The sequence below is a fragment of the Podarcis pityusensis genome, assembly GCF_964106645.2.
Source record: "Podarcis pityusensis genome assembly, chromosome: 5".
Taxonomy (NCBI): Eukaryota; Metazoa; Chordata; class Lepidosauria; order Squamata; family Lacertidae; genus Podarcis; species Podarcis pityusensis.
This window is the reverse complement of record NC_138032.1, coordinates 48,086,569-48,107,246: the sequence shown is the minus strand read 5'-3', so window position 1 is coordinate 48,107,246 and position 20,678 is coordinate 48,086,569. Positions and strand designations below refer to the sequence as shown.

The 20,678-nt window shown below is 39.6% G+C and overlaps 1 protein-coding gene and 1 long non-coding RNA gene across 8 annotated transcripts in view; one reads left to right on the top strand and one right to left on the bottom strand.

Annotated features, from left to right (window-relative positions):
- RBM20 (RNA binding motif protein 20) overlaps positions 1-19,742 on the bottom strand; it is a gene marked incomplete at its 5' end in the record, with an annotated part of 114,309 nt that extends 94,567 nt beyond the window's left edge. For 4 of the 6 annotated variants that reach the window (XM_081005906.1, XM_081005907.1, XM_081005908.1 and 1 more), the window contains one exon: positions 13,621-13,784. In XM_081005906.1, coding sequence (XP_080862032.1) covers positions 13,621-13,784 — 164 coding nt within the window. Of the gene's footprint in view, positions 1-7,429; positions 7,450-13,620; positions 13,785-19,232 lie in introns of those variants that run through there. The other 2 variants (XM_081005912.1, XM_081005913.1) reach the window with 2 other exon arrangements.
- Positions 14,093-20,678, top strand: part of LOC308477424 — a 33,453-nt gene continuing 26,867 nt past the window's right edge. Inside the window, exons 1-2 of one of the 2 annotated variants that reach the window (XR_013986551.1) lie at positions 14,093-16,865; positions 19,825-19,937. This is a non-coding gene — a long non-coding RNA (uncharacterized lncRNA). The remainder of the gene's footprint in view (positions 16,866-19,824; positions 19,938-20,678) is intronic. The other variant, XR_013986552.1, reaches the window with a different exon arrangement.

Here is a 20,678-nt window from a genome sequence, read left to right as displayed (position 1 = left end):
TTGGATCCCAACTCAAGATGGAAAAATGTTGCTACTTCTCTATTCTGACATTAAACTAATTATGTCATGCTGGCATTACAGTGGCAATACCAACTGAGGTGCTAACATAAATCTTTGTCATTCTAATGCAATTGCAATTTTATCTCAGATTTGTTTGTATCCCTATTTCTTTACTATTCTGATTTCATTTTTACAACTCTGCCTTGCTTCATAATTTTGAAAATGCCTCAAATGTTTCTGAAATATTTTCTCATAGAAGCACTCAACGTTCAGTGACACTCAATCATCCAGGCCTAACTTCTTGTTTAGCATGCAGAGATTGCTATATTCTATTTCCCTTCAAACTCTTCATCTAACACTGATTTAGGCACAGGTCCCTCTTCTCCCTGGCTCAGGCATCAGTAACATCATATTTCTGCTATGAGAGTGATGACCTCTGCTTAAGATACTCTTGCAACAAATGAAGTGCAAGACCACTTAAAAGCTGGATCGATGACAGTAAGTGATCCTTTTATTTTACATTGGATGTCTTTCTTAAATCAAATATGCTGTCTTATTGCCAGGCATTTTAAAACGTCTTTATAATCTTAGTCAGAAGACAGTATGTTTTTCAAAGGTTATTTTGATTCTTTTTCTTTTCTGTCTGCATCAGTAAAATAGCTGGTAAACTTTTCAGTGAAAGAGCAGTCATTTAAATTAGCTTTTGAAATACAATTTGGTCAATAGGTGCATAACGAACTACTGCTGGTGACAGAAATATTCCTGAAGTAGAGGACAACCAAAAGCCTGAATATAAAAGGAGAGAGACGAGCAGCTTTTCTTCTTTCTTCTACTTGATATATAGTTTAAGAGATCTTCTTTCACTTTGCCTTCATGTGTTATTAAATACAGGCATTATTTTTAACTGATTTATGGGAGAGCTTCAATTTTACCTTGTGAAGAAAAGGCTGAAGGGATTTTAAATTCAGACACAGCCAATAAAAAGTTATTTCTCTTTGTCTACACTGAAAGAAAAGGCAGGCAGTGTTATGTTTTTGCAAAGTTCCTTGCCCATGCTCTAATGTAAATTGATTACACTGAGAAAATCCCAAGAGCAAAGATTTCAGTTTATCACGATTCAAACAGGAAAATTCCACAAACTAGAAATTTAAAATTGTCAAATTCAGTGGCTGCAGAATAATTATCTCAAGTAAGCAGCATATGCAAAAAAAGTTATTATCTAATAAAAAACTTCAGTCAAATTTAATTGGGTAAACTGTGCATTGCTAAACAGCGTAACACTTTCTAACAGAGCTACGTAACTTAAAAATAGACCAATCCTGTAAAGAAGAAAGGAGAATGATAGTTCTGGTATATTGGAGGACTTCAGGTAAGGGGCACATGAATTTCTGCTATGATCCATAAGTGAAGCATGATGTGTTGAAGTTTTTTAGCTCAAAGGTGAGATTTCCTTCTGGGCAACTTTCAGGAGGGGGACAGTCACATGCCAGTGAGTGTCAGGGCCAGAGGCAAAAATAGGCAGAGCAATGGATGTAAAAGTTGCCTTTGTACAAGAGAATATACTCCCACACCTCTATCTTCCATCCAACGAGCGTCATTATCAGAGTTCAAGGACACATTCCAGCCAGGCAAAAACACTCAATGTAGGTAGGTGTGAAGCAGAGCCAATGATGGGTGTGGCCTAGATAGAATGGATATGGCTAGGAAGTGGTTGAGGCAAGGAGAGAGTCCCAAAGACCAGACAGACATGGAGAGCAGCATTTGGCCCATGGACATGACGTTCCTCAACCTGACCTACTGGATGATTCTCCCCAAATGCTCTCTCCTGAGAAGCATAAGCAACCACTGTGTGTGACCCAATGGCTCTTCACTCATTTGTGTGAAAGGAAATACTCCATGTACCTAATAATTTGTCAATACGCATGCTAGGTATTTGCTTTGTTCATAGACAGACTACTTGTGCACGTGGTCTTCTGTGTATAAAAAATGCTGCATCACAGATAATGCATTCAAATTGACATGGCAACAATGAGTAGAAATTTGAAATGTGAAATTATGAATCATTAATCAGATGGCAAACATCTAGCAAAAACGGGTTCTATTAAATTTATTTTTAGGATGCACTCCTAAAAGTTGATACACCTCATTCAAAACCTTGCTGGGCTCTCATCAGCAGAGCAGAAGTACCAGCAGATCATCACTCTTAAGCTCTATTATCCTTTTATGTTCCTCCCTCCCCCTTTAATCAATATGCCGCCCATTAGGAACAGCAGGAGGGAAATATTCTATGCAGGCTCAATAGCTAGCATACTTAATTCCCCTGTCGGGGGCTTTTGGGGGAACTGGACAGGTGTTGGTCCACATCCAGTACAACTCCTTTTCAGTCCTACCAACAGTGTGAATCAAAGATCAGTACGGGCAGGGTTTCTGTGGTGGCAAGTTTCTATGACGGCAAGGAGGAGGAATCTTGACATTGGTTCTACCTCTCTGAAATCACAGCTTGCTTGCTTGCTTGCTTGCTTGCTTGCTTGCTTGCTTGCTTGCTTGCTTTACACTGAGAAAGGGGTATCTGGTACTTTCTGTGCCCCTTGGGATAACACTTATCCTGGCTGCAATCCTAACCCCATTTATCTGGAACTAAACCCCACTGAATTCAATAGGAATTTATTCTGAAGAGGCATGGTTAGGACTGTGCTGTAAAACTTATTTCTTCAAGCTTTTCTCGGTTCTTCAATGTTGAATTGTGCTTTCCCAATTCAAAGCTTTCCTGATGACATATAACTTACCTAATCATCATAATTATCTTTTATTCTTTTTTTCTAGATAATTAAATGCACATTCTACTAATTGCACATCACATGTGACATTTCCCAGCACATCAGTAAGCAATGTTTTTCTATTTTGCTTGAGTGCACAGTTAGAATGCTCCTGGATTTAAAATTTTAGGTCAGTATAACATTCCTGCACATATTTGACCACATCCACAGTATACCTCCATTTCTCTATTCTGCTGCCAAATTCCTTCTCCCAGTTTCATCTTCGACCTTCAATCAGTAGCAGACAGTGTAGTGGAGCTACACCACTCACCTTAACTCCCTCTGCCTGCATCAATGCTGCATACAGGGATGGAGAGATGGAGGAGCATAGATATAGTACAGTTTAAAAACACATCAGCAGGAATGTCAGATTGGTTCTGCTACTGTGTTTGAACCATACTGATCTCACCTCTCACTATTTGCAGCAGCAGCAAAGCTGGAGAGAGCTCAGTTGTGTGGTGTACCACTGCATGCTGAATGTTTCTGCCTTCGGTACTGGAAGGTATCACTTGCACCAAATGCTGAGATATTAACCAAGGAGCTCTTATGATTTTAGAACCTAGAATGATTGTTTAGGAGATGGCTGCAATGAATCAATACAACATATGCAAAAAAAAAATATTTCCTTCTAATCTACATTTCTTGAACAGTATGAATCCTTGCTCTGGATCATGATCATTCATAGGTATACTTGTAACTTAACATAACTGCATAAGAACAGCCTGCTGGATCAGTTCAGTGGCCCATATAGTCCAGCATCCCATTCTTATAGTGACCAACCTGATGCCTATGGGAAGCCTTTCTCCACCTTACCTTTTCTTCCTTCCACTAGCCACCCTTTCCACTGCACCTGTTGACCATGGTTGTTACTGGTCTAGTTCATTTTTCTTATGTTAGATGGTTGTGAGCAGCAGGAGCGGGGGGGGGGGGGGCAAAATTCTGGTTTAGAGGAAGGAAATGGGATTTTTTATTGTACAAAAATTCATTATCCTTTAACTCATAGAATTCAAAGAATTGTAGAATTGGAAGGACCCCTGATGATCATCTAGTCCACCCCTGCAATACAGGTAAGCGTAGCTGACTCATACAGGAATCAAACTTGAAACCTTGACATTATCAGCACCATGATCTAACCAACTGAGCTTATCTCAAAAAGCAGAAAAGCATTATTGAAAATGATTACTTAATTGTGATAGCATATTCTGGTACTTAAGGCATGCATATCTTAAATCAGATTACAGTGGTACCTCGGGTTACAGACGCTTCAGGTTACGTGATTTTGGGTTGTGCACCGGCCGAATCCAGAAGTACCGGAACAGGTTACTTCCGGGTTTCGGCACTCATGCAAAAACACTAAATTGCGCTTTGCGCATGCACAGAAGTGCCGAATCGCGACCCGCACGTGCACAGATGCGGCACTATGGGTTGCGAACGTGCCTCCCACATGGATCACATTCTCTACCCAAGGTTCCACTGTATTTCTCCTTCCTTCCAACGTATTACTTCATGTGCGACAGCTCACATTGTTCAGTGAGAGGCAACCCCCAACTTTGGCTTTTCCATTGTGCAAAGGGAAGCAGCAGCAAGTAGGAAGTGGATAAATAGCATTGCAGAAGCAGAACTTGGTTCGTGGTTCTCTTGAGTCATACACACTCTTATTTTGCTCTTTGAAGATCCTGCTATCTCTTGCTCTCTCCACTCCTTTCACTCTCTCAGAGTATTTGAAAGCATTGTCTTAAAACTCCCTACATCTTAATATCCTTTTAAAGGGGCTTGCTGTTTGTCCCACATTTTTAGGATGTGAAATATCTGACTGAGCATGGCAGAGCATTCTCTATACTAGCATCAAAATTGTGGTATAGTGTTTCCAAAGAGGCCTATCAAGCATCTCAGACTAAATATTTTTCCCCACCCAATTTTTCAAACTTGGCCCAAAGTTTGTCCTAGCTTCTGATTTCATTTTGTAGCACCAGCTTTTTCATTTGATCTGTTATCACAGTGTTATCACTCAGTTGCACTCCAGACAATCACAAAGAGATGAGCTGCCCAGAATGTAGAGCTAATTTTACTTTGTTTTTAAAAAATATTTAAGAATTCTCTTCACATAGGGAAAAATCTTTCTTTTTTTAAAAAAGAAGTCCAATAATTAAGAGGATAAAGCTCCAAATTATTTCTGGATAGCTCATTTACATGCCTTCACAACTCACAATCAGGGTCAGACTTCTCACAGAAGATAGGAAGGAAAGATAGGAAGGAAAGCTCCTGTATGCGTAGTGACCTTGAATAAAGCTGTAAAGTGAAGGAAGAGCATGATGCATAAGTGGGAGGAGGGTGGTGACCGGCAAAGAATGTGCCAAGTGCCCAGGTGGCGAAAGAGTAGAGTACAAATAGGTGGCTTGGCGAATATGTATACTCATGAATGTTAAGAAGTGCTAATAGGAAGCATTTAAAGAAGATAAATAGAGATAAGAGTAGAGAATTATACTTGTTAACCAATACAATTTTTTATTCTTGAATAAAAGAAACAAACCCCAAATCTCCAGCACTCTTTTGACATGTGGATTATTTTATCAACAGGCCTCATTTTATTTGACCAAAAGTATACTGTTTCTGAACTTGCATGAAACATTATAACCATTAGAATGAAATAGCTATAAAAAGTCATCCAATCTTTTTTGAACAACAGAAACAGTTTATAGATGGTTTAAGTAGTCAGCACATAATTTTCTTTACAGGGGATGCATTTGGGCATGACCTTTTATTAAAAAATGAAATGATAAAATGCTAAATTTGTTATCAAGTACACATGGAGATTATAAAGCAATCTCCTTTACTTTTTTTACGCTCTGATGAATATAAATTACTTATTTTTTATCTTTAAATACCCTTTGGCATTGTAATCATAATGAATGAGTACCATCCACCATATTATTTTTATTTATTTTTGGCCAGGTGGGAGAAAGCAGTGAGTTACAGAAAATATATCTAATAAGGGATAGTGTGGAAAAAGTTTTGTCCATGATATATACACAAAGTCCCAAAAAGCAGGAAAAATCCTAAACTCCTTAACATGTCATATGAGAGTAAATGCCTCTGAAATAATTGTGGCTACTTCAGCCATTTATTTCATAAAATTTATATACCACTGAATTGTAAGAAAAAACCTCAAAGCAGTTTTACTTGACACTGACAAACATACACAGAACAGACACAGACAGGTATGAACAGAATCACAGAAAAGCAACTCCCATACGCTTCAGGTTACAGACTCCGCTAACCCAGAAATATTACCTCGGGTTAAGAACTTTGCTTCAGGATGAGAACAGAAATCATGTGACGGCAGCACGGCAACAGCGGGAGGCCCCATTATCTAAAGTGGTGCTTCAGGTTAAGAACAGTTTGAGGTTAAGAACAGGCCTCCGGAACGAATTAAGTACGTAACCAGAGGTACCACTGTGTAGCTTATCAGTGTGAACTTGGAAATAAGCTATCCAGTTTTGTCCAACCTTTCTACAATTATATGATTCTATGATTATATGTGGCTTTTCCTCCATCCTCTTTTCCCGGCCACTCCACTGTTCTCCATCTACTATATGACTGTTTTCCTCAAAACAGTTCCAATGGCACTGAGCATACTTGGTCTTCATTGGACTGTTTTGTCAAGTTACCCTCTCAGAGTTATTTTTTCCTTATTTGCATACTTCTGCAAACCTTCGTGTTTTTCCAAGTCTAATATCTCCCTGTTGTTCATTTTGGTTTCATAAGCAACAGTGTTCAAAGGGCTCGATCATAATTAGAATGTAGGATGGACATATAAAATCACTTAGCCAAGAAAAAACGGTTCAGATTGAATTACAATTGTGAATAAATTAAAATACCTTGAGAAACAGAAGTTTCACTACCTGTGGTCCCCCCTGGAAACCACGGGGACTACAGGCATTGCAACTTCATGAGAATTCTTATGTTAAATCTCTCAGCAAAAGCTTTCCAAATTTAATGAATACCTGATGGGAGGAAAAAAAACTAGTTATCCTGTAAGTAAACAATGCTTTCCATCTCCAAACAGCCAAAATAAAATAATAATAAATCCAAGGTTATAATCCTATAATAAGATATATCAGCAGGGGAGCTTTAGAATATGGCATATTTTCATATACGGTGGAGCTAGTGTAGATCCGATAGCACAGCTCCTTAGATACACCGTGCAACTCCACATTACCTGATGTGAATCCACGAAAGCCCAAAACTGGCTAGAGAAAAGGGTTCGACAGGCTAAAGAGTGGACATATGCCACTCAGATCCTCATCCCACCTACAATGTTAGTATAATGCTACACTGACCATAAATCTAATGTAAGCAAAAACTTACCTGCTGAAACAACAGAGAGCCAAAAAAAAATTCCTTCGCTCATCCTGCCTTGCCCACATCATCACAACAGAGTACAGAATTCAGCCCATCATAGTGCATAAAGAGCAGTATATAAACCCTAGACAAGGAGACCGCATTTCAGGGGCACACAGATATATCTCGCAGATGCTGACCTCACATCATGCACACTTAGAACACACAAAGAGGAACTATGGAAAAAGAGCAGTCATATTAAAAAAAAGTACCTCATGCAAACAGCCTTGTCTCAGAACATATATTAGAAAGAGACTATTAGGAAAACTTCCTATCCCAGAACTGTTTCAGATGTTTTCAGCTGCTTCACCTTAGAACTCCAGACACAACAGCTACTGCCAAACCACTCCAATAATTAGATATGCAAGCTCCTCCTCTTGGCTGCATGGAAGGGAGAACAGCATGTGAGTCTGAGGCTCCCTAGAACACATACGCACCCTGTCATCATGTAAGCACAACCGTTGTCCATTGCATCCCATCAAGAGACATGAAATAGCTATGACAGTAACTATGAATGAGTTGCCAAAACAATGAAGGCATTAACATTTCTACAATGCAAGTGGAGGTTTGCTAGATCTTATTAAGGATTTAAAACAACAGCTTGTAATTGACAGTTAATAAACTTAAAGGGGCATAGGACAACAGATTGATCACATCTTTATAAATTAGAACATGCCACAAAGCCCATAAAGGGAATAATAAAAGTAATAAAAGGAAAAATTCATAACTGAAATCACAATGTTTAGCTGCAAACAGTCAGAATAAAATGCTGTCACAAACATTTTTAAAAACTACAAATGATGACTGTGAATAATTCCAAAATTAGTCTCTATTATGTACAATTGTAGAGCATTTGCTCCCTTAAAATTCCTAATGTATAATTTTTATGAATTTAAAGAAAAAATATATTAACTGAAATATTTTTCTGTGATTTGTTCCTCTTTAGAGAGAAACTTCATAAGAAGTATTTAGAAAATTGATCATAATGTGCTAATTTCATAGGCAGTTTCAGCATTTGAATGAACTCAATTTTTTTAGAGAGTAGACTGATTTAATAAAATAAACATTTCCTAGTGTCTCCACTCATGGGAACAGCAATATTAAATTCCCAGTTTCTAAAAACTCGGGGTAATTTTGTTGCAGTTAACAGGAATTCACTGTCATGTCGTTTGCTTAATTTAGATAAATTCTCATTATTCTATTGAGAATAATACACATCATGGAATTTACAGGCATTGTTGCAATTCCAATCCATGTTCTGTGGAAATCAATGATCCTTTCCCCTTTACAGTCTACAAAAGCACCATGTTCTACAGGACCATTCCAAATTGGCTAATGACTGGAACTAACAATGAAACACAGATAAGAAGGGAAATCTCTATTCATAAGGCGTTTCCGCAATCTTTGAAAGGAAAGAATTTCCACTTAATATTATACTTCTTCTACCTCAGAACTTTCTCTAAAAGGCTTCAAAAACTTCTTCCCATGCTGCATAAATTTCACAATGAAAGTCTTTCCAAATGTTACATGTCATATCCCACAGGGAAACTGAAAAAAGTTTGTATACTTATGAGATATCAAACAGCAACTAGTCTGTTTCTATATTCCATTTTGTGCATCAGACAGCAGCTGATATACACATAGTCCATTTCCGAACAGCAACAGGTGAAATAAATTATGAAAGAACCATAAAATTATGGTGGACCTTCATTTCCCCCTGAATCTTCTGTTTCTCTTAAACACCAACATATTTCAGTTTGGATTACCATGCTTACCACCGGGTTTTAAGAACTCTTAGTTCTGGTTGACTGTCTTATCAATCACTGTCAAAGAAGTAGTTCATTAGGTATACAATGTCTTATGTGATATGTTTAAGACAAAACTAACATATTTAGACACAACATGTGGTAGAAGTAATTTGATGTGGAACTTACCATAAAGAAAAATGTAGTTTAGTAAGCTTCTGATTAGTTCTTTTTGCTGTTTCTTAATATGTGTGAACATCAATTTACTTCCTGTTTATTTTTACAAAAGTGGCAAGACAGGAAGGGGTGGGGAGTTTATCTGACGTGCCCTTCATGTGGACTGAGGGGTGGGCTAAGGCAGTGGAAATCAAAATCCCAAAACGGAGAAACTTATTTGTTATTTATATGAAACTTTCAAATGCATATAAAACACCCACAAAGGAATGATAATACGAAACTCATTTGGAAAGTCAAACCACTAGAAATATAATTATAAGCAAACTATATCAAAAGCTTTTTTTGGTACAAAGACTAATCCTACATCTTGATGCCTCACACCAGTCAACAGAAAACAAAATAAATCAGTTTTAAATAACTAAACTGAAACTCAATAAGCAAATCTTACACTACTTTGTCTTAAATACTATGTCAAAAAGAGCAACTAAATTAGATTATTTCAAGAGTTTCTTTTCTTAACTGGAAACCAAATCTGTTTTGGGACATAAGGTGCGAAAGGCTACATCTATTCTTGGTATTTCATTAAGTGAGCTTTCCCCACAACTCTTGCAGTACTTACTTTTCCCCAAAGTGTTTGTTTTTAGGGAATTGTTGATAGGAAATCTTAATACTGTATCAACATATGTAAAACAAAAACACTAATAGCATGTGGTCCTAAGCATGCTCATTTGGAAGAAATGGGAGTATAGAACTTGTATCATCATTGTTCATATATTACAGTACAACTCTATACAGGTCTTCTCAGAAGTACGTCACACTGTGTACAAGGGGCAGGGAGTATAGAACTCATCTTAAAATCTGCAATCCATGAAAAGGCCCAGACTAAATCCTGACATTCCCTTGAAGGATTTATTCACACAGCTTTGTCATTTTTTTTCAATTTATAGTGGCTAGAAATTGGGAAAAAGCCAGATATGCTTAAATCATGTTGATGGCAGGATTATAAGGGACAATTCAATCTCTTGCTGCAGTCTTCCTTTCTTACTCCCACTGGTCTGAGAACAGAATTCTCCCAGAACTAACCTCTACTGTGGATGTCATCAAGGATGTGCACGCACATTCCTCAATCATACGTTTAAGTCTGGAATCCTATACACATTTACTTGGGTGCAATTCCCACTGTGCTCTATATGGCTTACTTCTGGGTAGGCACATAGAGGATTTCAATTTAAGTCTGATTAAACTTGAAGTGGATTGCTGCCTCTAAAATTTGTTTCATCCAGTCCCTTCTGATGCTGTTTGTTTCCCATCAGTGTTATTTCAATAATTTTTTTCCAATCATGTACCACCACGGTAAATGCACCATAGATATCCAAGATCCATTGGTTTCAATTGCAAGCTCTCAAACATCGCGCTGCCACAACCTTCTGCCCTCTCTTCAGAACTCCACTCACCCAGCCAGAATACAGCCAAATCCTTTTCATGTCTGTAATACCATTGCCTAAACATGCCCATATACTGGTAATTTCATCCAGATTCCACATTCTTAAGGAGCGGCTGCTTTCCCCATCTGAGACCTAGGTTCTTCACTAATCCTCCACCCCCTAGGAAGTCAGATGTCCCAGTTTAAAAATCCTAAATCAGGTGGCTTTTATGCATTACCACTCAAACAAAGAACAGGTGAAATAATGTAATCAGTATATCGCAGGTGCCTAACCAAAACTGATATTATATTTGAAACACTGGAATACAAATCTACAACTGCAGGACATGGGGGATAAAGAGTTAACACGAAGTCTGCAGAAAGATGCTGCCTTGCCCAAGGCCACCCAGAGAGCTACACAAATTCAATATCTGAGTGGAGATTTGAAGAGTCTCCCATGAACACAGAACTCATTATTTCTCATCATGTTTTAAATTACTTTTAATATGTAATCATTTGATTTGTTAGAAGATTTAAACTTCCATATTAATTTAGGATACAGGATGCTGCATTCTTAGTCCTTCTCTTCCTTGCAATTTCCCCACTACACAAAACCGTATTTTTCCAGTTTAAAAACCACACCCCACAGCAAAAATTACTATATTCCATCTGAAATTGTACCCTTTCTATAAACGTAAATGTAAAGCTATTAGCTAAAACCTTATAATTATGAGATTTAGTCAATGGTTGTGTATAAATGAATATATAACTTTCAATGTATAATGCTTATAATTACACCTGTGAAAAATATTTCTGTCCAGAAAGTGCAGAATACTTCCTTACCAGTATATTGGACTGAATTAATCAGAGTTTAATCAAGTTCTTTCCTATAACGAGTTAAGACTGCTATTTCATTTGTTTTACTATAAAATAATAAACATTTTACCTGCCATTTTACATATTTTTACAATAATATCAATTTCTAACCATTTTATGAGTAGGAATATTAGAATATTGGTGAATCTTGTAAAACAGAGTTCACTTCTGCTTCAGCAATATGAAAATAAATAGAGCAAAACAAAATGTATGATGACAGTTAAGTACCTACAAGCAAAGCCATTTTCGGAACTTTTCTACATGTGTAAAAGTAATAGAAAATAGTCAAAATAATTTGAAGGCCTACTCTTTGAGTTGTTCCTCTAATAGCTGTTTTATTTTAACTTAATTTAATAGCATGTTCAGTTCGCAAAGCACTTTTCAAAATTCTTATGCCAATCACTTTCTATATTATTTTCCACCTATTTCAGAAAATGAACCCAATAGCAACATGTATCTAATCATTTTCTGTTTACTACAGTTAATATTGAAGCATATTAATTATGTCAACATGCAAGAAGAGATTAAATTATGCAACGCAGTTACAAATACCGCGATCAAGTTCCACTACCATAGATGGAAGTTTGACATTTGCAATTTTACGCCATGCTGCCATGATAAAGAATGGCTAGAACTATCTTCTTTAGATCCATTTTTTAAGACACATAATGATAGCAGGTTATGTATTTCAGCATTAACCAACAAAAATGTTTCTGAAAAATATATTGTTTTAGACCACTATAATTTCTCATAAAGTTGTCGTGCTTAGGCTGCAATCAAAAACATGAAGAAATAAGCCCCACTGAACTCAGCGGTTCAGTGAGAAAATAGTTAGTTCTGAGAAAATATGCAAAGGATTGCATGGATAGAAGAACAATCAGAAAATAATATTGAAATATGCTTCCATCAAATTTTGTGGTTGTGGAACCCCCCAAAATAATGTATAAGTAAGGTCTACAGCACCATACCATATTTTGAAGGCCCAGATCATCTTTCTCAATGGGAGGCAGCTTTACAAGTGCGCAAATATTAAGAAAGCTAGGATTACTCCACAAACCACCACAGCCTTTCTTCTTCATACAGCAAATTCGATGAATCAACAGAAATAACTACTTTCTCTGGGACCTCTAGGCAATGATATTAAAAGCTGACTTTTTACCACATACAAAATTATCGCTCCACCATGTCTTTTTTAGTCATCAAGGCAAACGATGACTCTTATAGCAACGTCTGCTATTGTAACCACTTTCCGATTTATTTAAAATTTAGCCAGGATTTATTTTATACTAATGTTCTAGCCAGAATTGGGGGGGGGGGTGGAATCCAATACATATAACCATTTTCCTTGAGGCCAATGGCATCTATTACACAGTGTTATTTCAATTTCAGCTAATCTTCCGGCGTTTCATTTAATTAAGAAGAAAATACATAGAGCCCATGGGCAGATTAACATACCAATTTTCCTCCACGATGGATATATGCGGAAATTGAAATAGATCAGTCTGCTGTAATTATGCAAACTTTCTTATCAGTGTTTTTACGACCAGTACGGTTGTAAAAAGCAAGCCCATTTCACCCACTGGGGTTGCTGCTCTTTATATACAGCAGCAACTTGTCCTGGATTTCCATTCCCGCACATCTAATTCCCATCGAGGCCTTAGCAAGAGGAGCCTTTAAAATGTGGGCAAGAAACGCGAAATCTGCAACATTAATATGTGAACAAGAAGAGTGTAGAAGAAATACCCTCATGCTTGTAAACATAAGATGAGCGAGGCTTTCTCCCTAAAAGAAAATGCAGCGGGCGACCAAAGCGGAGGAATAAAATTGAGCCACATCCATAGGCTTTTATATAGCAAAAAAAATCTCACGGCTGCTGCGGAAGGTCAGAAAGGTGTTTTTTTTTTAATCCCTGGAGAATAAAATGGGGATCCCTTTTTTTGTATGTGCCCCACGCGGAGATACTCCCGGGAAAGGAGGGGGAAAGACCGCTGAAGTTATTAAACAATCCCTGAGGGAAGCCTATATGCAAACAAACCTCGCTGGCCCTGCGCTGAAGAGGGAGGAGAGAAAGCGCCACCGAGCCGAAAGGGAAGCCCGGAGACCCCCCTCTCCGCCGCCTCTCTCTCCCCCCCGCCGCCCTCCGCCCTCCTCGCCCCAAGCAACGTCCCGACGCGGCTCTTACTTCTGGATGAGTTGGGGCAGGTTCGGCGCCGGCGGCGGCATCCCCCTAGAGGGGCCGCCGCCGCCTCCGGCTTGGAGAGGAGCCGAGGCGCGGGCATCTCTGCTCTCAGGCTGCTCGGGGCCATTGGGGTCCGGGGCCTGGTTCATGGCAGCCGCGGGGACCATTCAGGCAGCTGGCGGCGGGTCAGCCAGCACCACCCGAGCCTCCCTGGGAAGCCGCGGGGAGAGCGCCAGACACCCGACCCCGGCCGGGCAGCGTGTGCAGCAGGAACTCGACGCAGGCGGCGGCGGTGGCGGCAAGTGCCCCTCGCGGCCGCTCGCCCTTCTGGAAGGTGTCTGCGCTGAGGGGGCAGCGGGAGGCTGCGGAGAGGCATTTATGGCGATGCCTGGTGCAGCGGAGCCAATGGAGGGAGGAGGGGCCCCCTCCTACGCCAGGACGGAGGCTTCTGGCCATGGCGGGGATTTTGCTGACGGGGAAGGGGCGCTGCAGTGAGGCGACGGGGCGCCCAGGACCTAGGATAGTCGTCAGAAGTCTCCCATAACGGACAGGGGAGGCTTCCATCATTTCCTCCTGGGACGCGCGGACCGAGAAATCCCCCGGGTCCGCCAACAGCGTCTCGCCCCCCCCCCCCCGCGCGGCCTTCGGGGGGCGCAGCGACATGTTGTTTTCTTTCTCCCCTCAGGACGTTTTGGCGCCATTCCGCGCCTCGCGCCTGCACCCGCCAGAGGGTTTTTTGGCGCGCACAGCCTCTCTCGCGCGCACGTGGCGCCTGGCCCACTCGCGTCGCCCTCCTGTCGTTTGCCAGAGGTTCGCTCACGTGGCCACCTGCGCGCCTCTAGTCGCCTGTGGGAATAAGGTGGTCTTTTACTCGCGCCTCACGGAGCGTTGTTTCGCCTCCTCAAGTCGACGTGTGTTTCAGCCCTTCACAGGACCCCTAAAACTCCACATTGCAGCCAAAGTGATTGAGGAGACTTTTCGCCCCGTTATGTTTCCAGACGACCTTTTTGCTGATCGTTCATTCCGATCTGTTCCCTAGGAGCTTGAGGGCCTCAAGCCATTCGTTCCCCTACGCTTTCCAGTGTATTTTCACTTTCCCTCGGATTGTCCTTATTTTAGGATGGAATGCAATCAAATACCAACAAATTCAGGTTGCACAAATAAAGTTTATGTGCTGTTCTTGCACAGCAAATCTGCTCACCTTCCCCACCCCGTGGTTATTTTCCCTAAGAAAAGGGGAAAGTTAACAATTGCTTGGCATCCCCATTGAGTGTTCAATAAGCAGCATATGAGCTCCTCACAAACTTAGTGTGAACAAATCAAGACAAATGCTCAGTAAACTTTTGAAGCAACTGCTGCTGCAGAAAGTCAATAGAGTGCATTTCCCTGTCACTTTCCTGATCTTATTGCAAAAGATTTGTGTTTTTCTGAAGAAGCAGGTTTATTGAGCAAGAGCCCCAGGTCAGCTTCCATTGCGCAACCTGATTTTGCCAATATGTGATTGTCACTATTTTCACATAGGATTCAATCTGGAAGGACCCTTAGACAAAAAAACACCCCTTCCATATACAGTAGTTAACTGTGAAACCTGCAAGTAGATTGCCACATTGGATGGTTGCACATCCATGCATTTCTTACAGATGCACTGAGAAAATTCCCAGCTAATAGTCATGCCACAAAGTGTATTTGACTGTCACATGGTTGGCACAAGTGGGTCATTTTTCTGGAATTTCCTCAGCAACATGGCATTGGCAGGTCTCATCCTCCTTTGCTTCCCTGCCTCACTTCCCTAGGAGGCCCATCACCACCATTCAGGGCAATTGAGAGTAGCAAGAAGCAGGAGGCAGCCGCTGGTTGCAGCTTCCACTGCTTGCTCACCTAAGCAGGCACCTGCAAGGAGCAGCTATTGCTGCTTTCATTCATTCTGGGTGGTGCAGTGGGTGCAGTTGGACCCAGAAGACCTACTGTGCCACGCAGAGGGATAAAGTATGGGAGGAGGCAGGGTCTGCTGCTTACCATGGCAATTGCTACCACCTGTGGTCATTATCTCTGTGCAGGGCTCGCTGCATTACCCAGAGGGAATGTGAGTCTGTGGGGAGTGTGGCATCTGAGCTTCCACACTGCGGAAGTGGTGGTTGCCCCTTGCCATCATCACTCATCTGCTCATTTACCGATCTGAGTGGCAGTGCTGGGCCCAATCCCCAGTGCCAATGCAGCAGGAAAGAGCAGGCAAGCAAGTGGAGGTGGCTGTTCTCTTGAACTGTCGCTCAGTTACTTGCTTGGGATGGGATGGAAGGAGGGGCTGCTGCAGGGTGTACCGTTTTAGCACAGAGAGAGGATCACCCAAGTAGAACTAAGTCTCCCGTGGGACCCTCTCAACAGCAGTGTCTGTTTTTCCTCAGTGGCAGCTAGTCAGATTGGTGTGACCCATATGAGGCGGCTCTCTTGAGGCTCAGCAGCTGCCTACCTGCTTCAGCCTCTGAAGCTAATTGATTTTTCATAAAGCATAAAGATTCAAAAACTTAAGTTGGCCTTACAGAAGGTTAATATTTGATTTGTTCACATTGTGCCTTAAGCTTACACTTTTTCTTTGTGCATACATATGTCTGTAATTTCCTGAACAGGCAATGTTTTCTACGCAAGTTTCTTGGTAGAGAAGAAAGGAAAATAACACCTACAATAGTGGAGTTTAATTTTGTAACAATATTACCAATTTAAACCCCGGTATCTATGCAAATAGAAGACAGGAGGGTAAAATGTATATGGGACACCATTTTATATCAAGGAATAATATATCTGAAAGTGAAACAAGATAAAGGACCTTTAAAACATCAGTCATATTCAGTAGTTAAAACTAAACACTACGGGAAAATATTTATGTGAAGACTATTTAGGTGGCATTAAACAAAAAAAGCAGTTCAGTTGGCAGGGGATTGTTTTTAAATTATAGTTTTTTTCATATTCAGGCTAAGTGGTGATTTAGTGTCTGTTACACAAAATGAATGGAGGGTGGGAAACTAGGAAGAACAATTTCACAACAATAAAATGAGAGTAGTCAGACTGCAATGTGTAATCCCAAACTATGCCTGATTTACTATTGTATTTACTGCAGGTGCACTTTTCCATCTTCTAATTTCACTAGCCTTACTACTACAGTAAGGATTTACACCTCTTTCATCACTTTTACATCTGCTTGTGCTTTTCGTCTCCTCTTGAACTCAGAAATGTTTTTACAGTTCCAAACTCAGGTATGTAGCGTTCCCTTTCATCAACTTCCATTTTGCTTTACAAGTTTTCTTTATACTTTTGGCTCATTCCATGAAACTATGCTTCCTTCTCATCAAGACCACATATATACTACAGACTTATAAATATTGGTTTCTACTAATTGTACTGCTATGGCTTTCCATTAAAAATATTGGGAATTTTAGTTTGGTGAGACTTCTGAGAATTATCTGTTAGAGATAGGATTAGAAAGTCTCAAAAGTGTCTAATTTCATGGTATTTTTTTTATTTGTTGCTTTTTTTGCCATGGCAACTCATAGTGACTTTTAAGCAAAACAAGCAAGCATACACAAACATACATTAAAACCAGCAGTAAAAAACCAACAATCTAAACAATCTAGAAGACAATTTTACTTTTTAAAAACTAGTTTAAACATCCTATCCACACAAAAAGGCCATGGATAATTAAAAGACAAAGGCTTTATGAAAATGTAACAATTTCAAGGTTAAGGAGCAAAAACAAGGTAGCAAAACAGTGTCCTGTCTCAGACTATTCCTGGTTCTAAAGTTTCAAATCAATTGCTCTTTTTTCTTGTATGTTTTGCCAGCCTTAGGATATTTTCCCCTGTTTCTGAAGGAACAAGAGGTAAATTACTTGCACTAGAAATCATTTAGGAAAACTTGGGATCTTCTATATATAAAAAATGGTGCAAGATTACGCATACACATATACAATGTCCAACTCTGTGCTCCCACACTTTGCCCTCTGAAAACCATATAGTTAGAGAACCATAGGCTCCTCCCATACAGCACGCTATAGAAAACCTATCATTCCAAGGGTTTCAGAAAACGGAAAATGTCCAGTTCAATTGTGCTGTAGATTTGCCCCCCTTCTCCTACCATGTTTTTAAGCAGGTGAAATCATTTCTTAATTTTTGCTTTTGAACCTGGCAATCCATATTGGGCTTTGAGATGAAAAGGAAAGGTCTGAATTATTCAAATGCTTTTGATTCCTTAAATGCCAGCTGTGTTGCAAGGCTATGAAAAATGGGAGGTTGATAGGATCTAAACAAGAGCCTGGAAGAGACGGAGCAACAAAGAACCAAAGCTGCACAACCCAATCCTATATGATTGTCTTGTGTCATAGTAAGCCAAAATGTATTTTAGGCTTCAGCTTATTCTCAGATTTTAAAATGTCTACTCTTTTGTGAAATATGCCCTGCCTATTTCCAACTGCCCTGTCTCCTATAGACATTCACACCTGTACAAGAAGTGTGTACAGCGGCTGTAAAAATACAATAACCACTCTGAATAAGTGGAAAATTCCAATTACACACAGTTTACATCCACTTGGCTGAAGTGAAAATGATTTTGCCACATGCAAAAACAATGGAAGAAAAGAACAGCAAAATATAGTCGCTCACAGAACCTTTGCCACTAGCTCTTCTAAAGAATTACTTTAATTCAATGTTTTTCTTCAGTGGTTCCAGTTACAGATAGGTAGCCGTGTTGGTCTGCCATAGTCAAAATAAAAAAAAATCCTTCCAGTAGCACCTTTAAGACCAACTAAGTTAGTTCTTGGTATGAGCTTTCGTGTGCAAGCACACTTCTTCAGATAACTTCTTTATCTGAAGAAGTGTGCTTGCACACGAAAGCTCATACCAAGAACTAACTTAGTTGGTCTTAAAGGTGCTACTGGAAGGATTTTTTTTATTTTTTCTTCAGTGGTGTTTTTAGGCAATTTTCCAATTAATTTTAAAAGTTTCAAACTATTCAGGTTATGCTTCCTGAATAATCAGCTTATACTATAACAGAACTTGCGTGTCAGTTTGTTTATGTGTTAAACTGCTATTTAATGCTCTAAATTTAAGGGCCCAGTACAACCATCCAAGACAGGCCCCCTCCATCACACATACCACAGTCCCATGCTATTAATACAATATCACAACTCATGCAATAAAAGTTTACATTCTAATTCTGAAATTGCATTTGCCATATGTTTGAAATTACACTCTGATCCACACTGGGATTTTTCTACCATGCCCCGCAAACATGCACATCCTGTCTGCTACTTTTGTTTAACATAACAACTGGCTTGAAGAAACATTCTGCTATTTAGTAACTTTTTGACTGGTATTCATAAAATTAATATCCTTTCACTGTTTTTATTTTTTTTTATTCTAGTTTACTAACAAAGCACCAAACATTCCATAAACAGATCAATTCATTTTAAAGTTTATTTTTAATTACAAAAACATCATCTCCCCAAAATTGATTTCTTGCAAGTTCACACTCAATAGACAAAATAGTTAGGAGGTTTAACCATTCTTGCCCCCTGGGGCTATGAAAACTTCAGTGAAAGGTAGTTGTTGCTGTATTTTGTAACTTACTGTAAATGAGAGTAGTTCATCCTCCTTTCCAAAAGTACGGTAGTTTCCTACCCTCCAGATGCAACAATTCACAAAGAAAATTCTGAGATACTTGTGAATAGATATTTACTCACTTTTTCATTTACTTATATTTTGAGCATGCAAGTGTTATAAGCAGCACTGACTCCCACTGTTCCTGGGATTAATGGCCCTGATTATTATAGGGCTTTGCTCCTCCCTCCTGTCTCTGTGGCTGAAACTTCTTGAGTAAGCACGTCCAGATTAAAAAATGCAAATATTTCTGGGTGGTATTTAACTACGTTTTACGCAGAATAGGCCCATTTAAATCAATGGACCTAACTTAGTCATGTTCATTAATTTCAGTGGGCCTACTCTGAGTAAACTTCATTGACTACAAGTTCTGCTTATAGACGTGGGCTTGGGTGAGCAACTAGCACACTGATCTGAATGTTGCTTGTTCTGCTATAACATTCCTGTTTGGCCCCACAAATCTCACAGAGTTTGTGCACAGTAAAATCCAATAAAAATAATTTTAAAATAATAATTGTGAATTAGGAACATATTATGTTTTGCTCAGTTTCTTTTCTTTTAGCTTTAGTGGTGAACAGTTGCTGTTTCAGAATTAAGAAGGGAACAGAAAATAGTTACTCATTACATGGGGCAGTATTTTGGGATCCAAGAGCATGTGTAAATATCAAAGGTATGGTAAGTTTCTCCAGTCTTTTCTAAACTTTCAGAATGTAGATCAAGGATTATGCTGTCACCAGCTTTAGGTGGTGGGTAAGGCAGTAATATCCCTTCACTATACATGCAGAAGACAGTATTACTTTAGCAAATGCTTTCTTGAATCAGGAGGAGACAGTTACAGTGTGTGGCTTTCATCAGCTAACTAAGCCTCTCTGTTGGAAAGTTTCCCCTGTCACATGATAACCTGGACAAATGTGGAATCTGTGGAAGTTTGTGTGATGGTCTTGTCTCTGTAAAATACCATTTTACTCCACTGTAAATCTTCACCTGCTTGAGTCTTGATGACACATAACCACAATTTTAGGGTTTCAATCAACTTTGAATTGTCACTGTTGTAACTTTGATTGGGATGGTATAATCTTTTCAAGTGCTTTCAAACTGCTAGGTGGGCAGGAGCTGGGACCAAACAATGGGAACTCACCCCGTCATGTGGATTCGAACCACGGACCTTCTGATCGGCAAGCCTTAGGCTCTGTGGTTTAGACCACAGCGCCACCCGCATCCCAGTTTCACCTTCTAAAAACATTAACAGCATTTACACACTACCATTATACAGTAGCACTCTGAGATATAAACTAGTTTCATTTCTCTTTGTGCTGTAAGATAGCCATGTTTTTATTTACTACTCATATAGCAGCATCAATGTGCATGGTGCCATTCATGGTTCAAGAGGGCCTAGCCCTGAGAAATCCACAATCT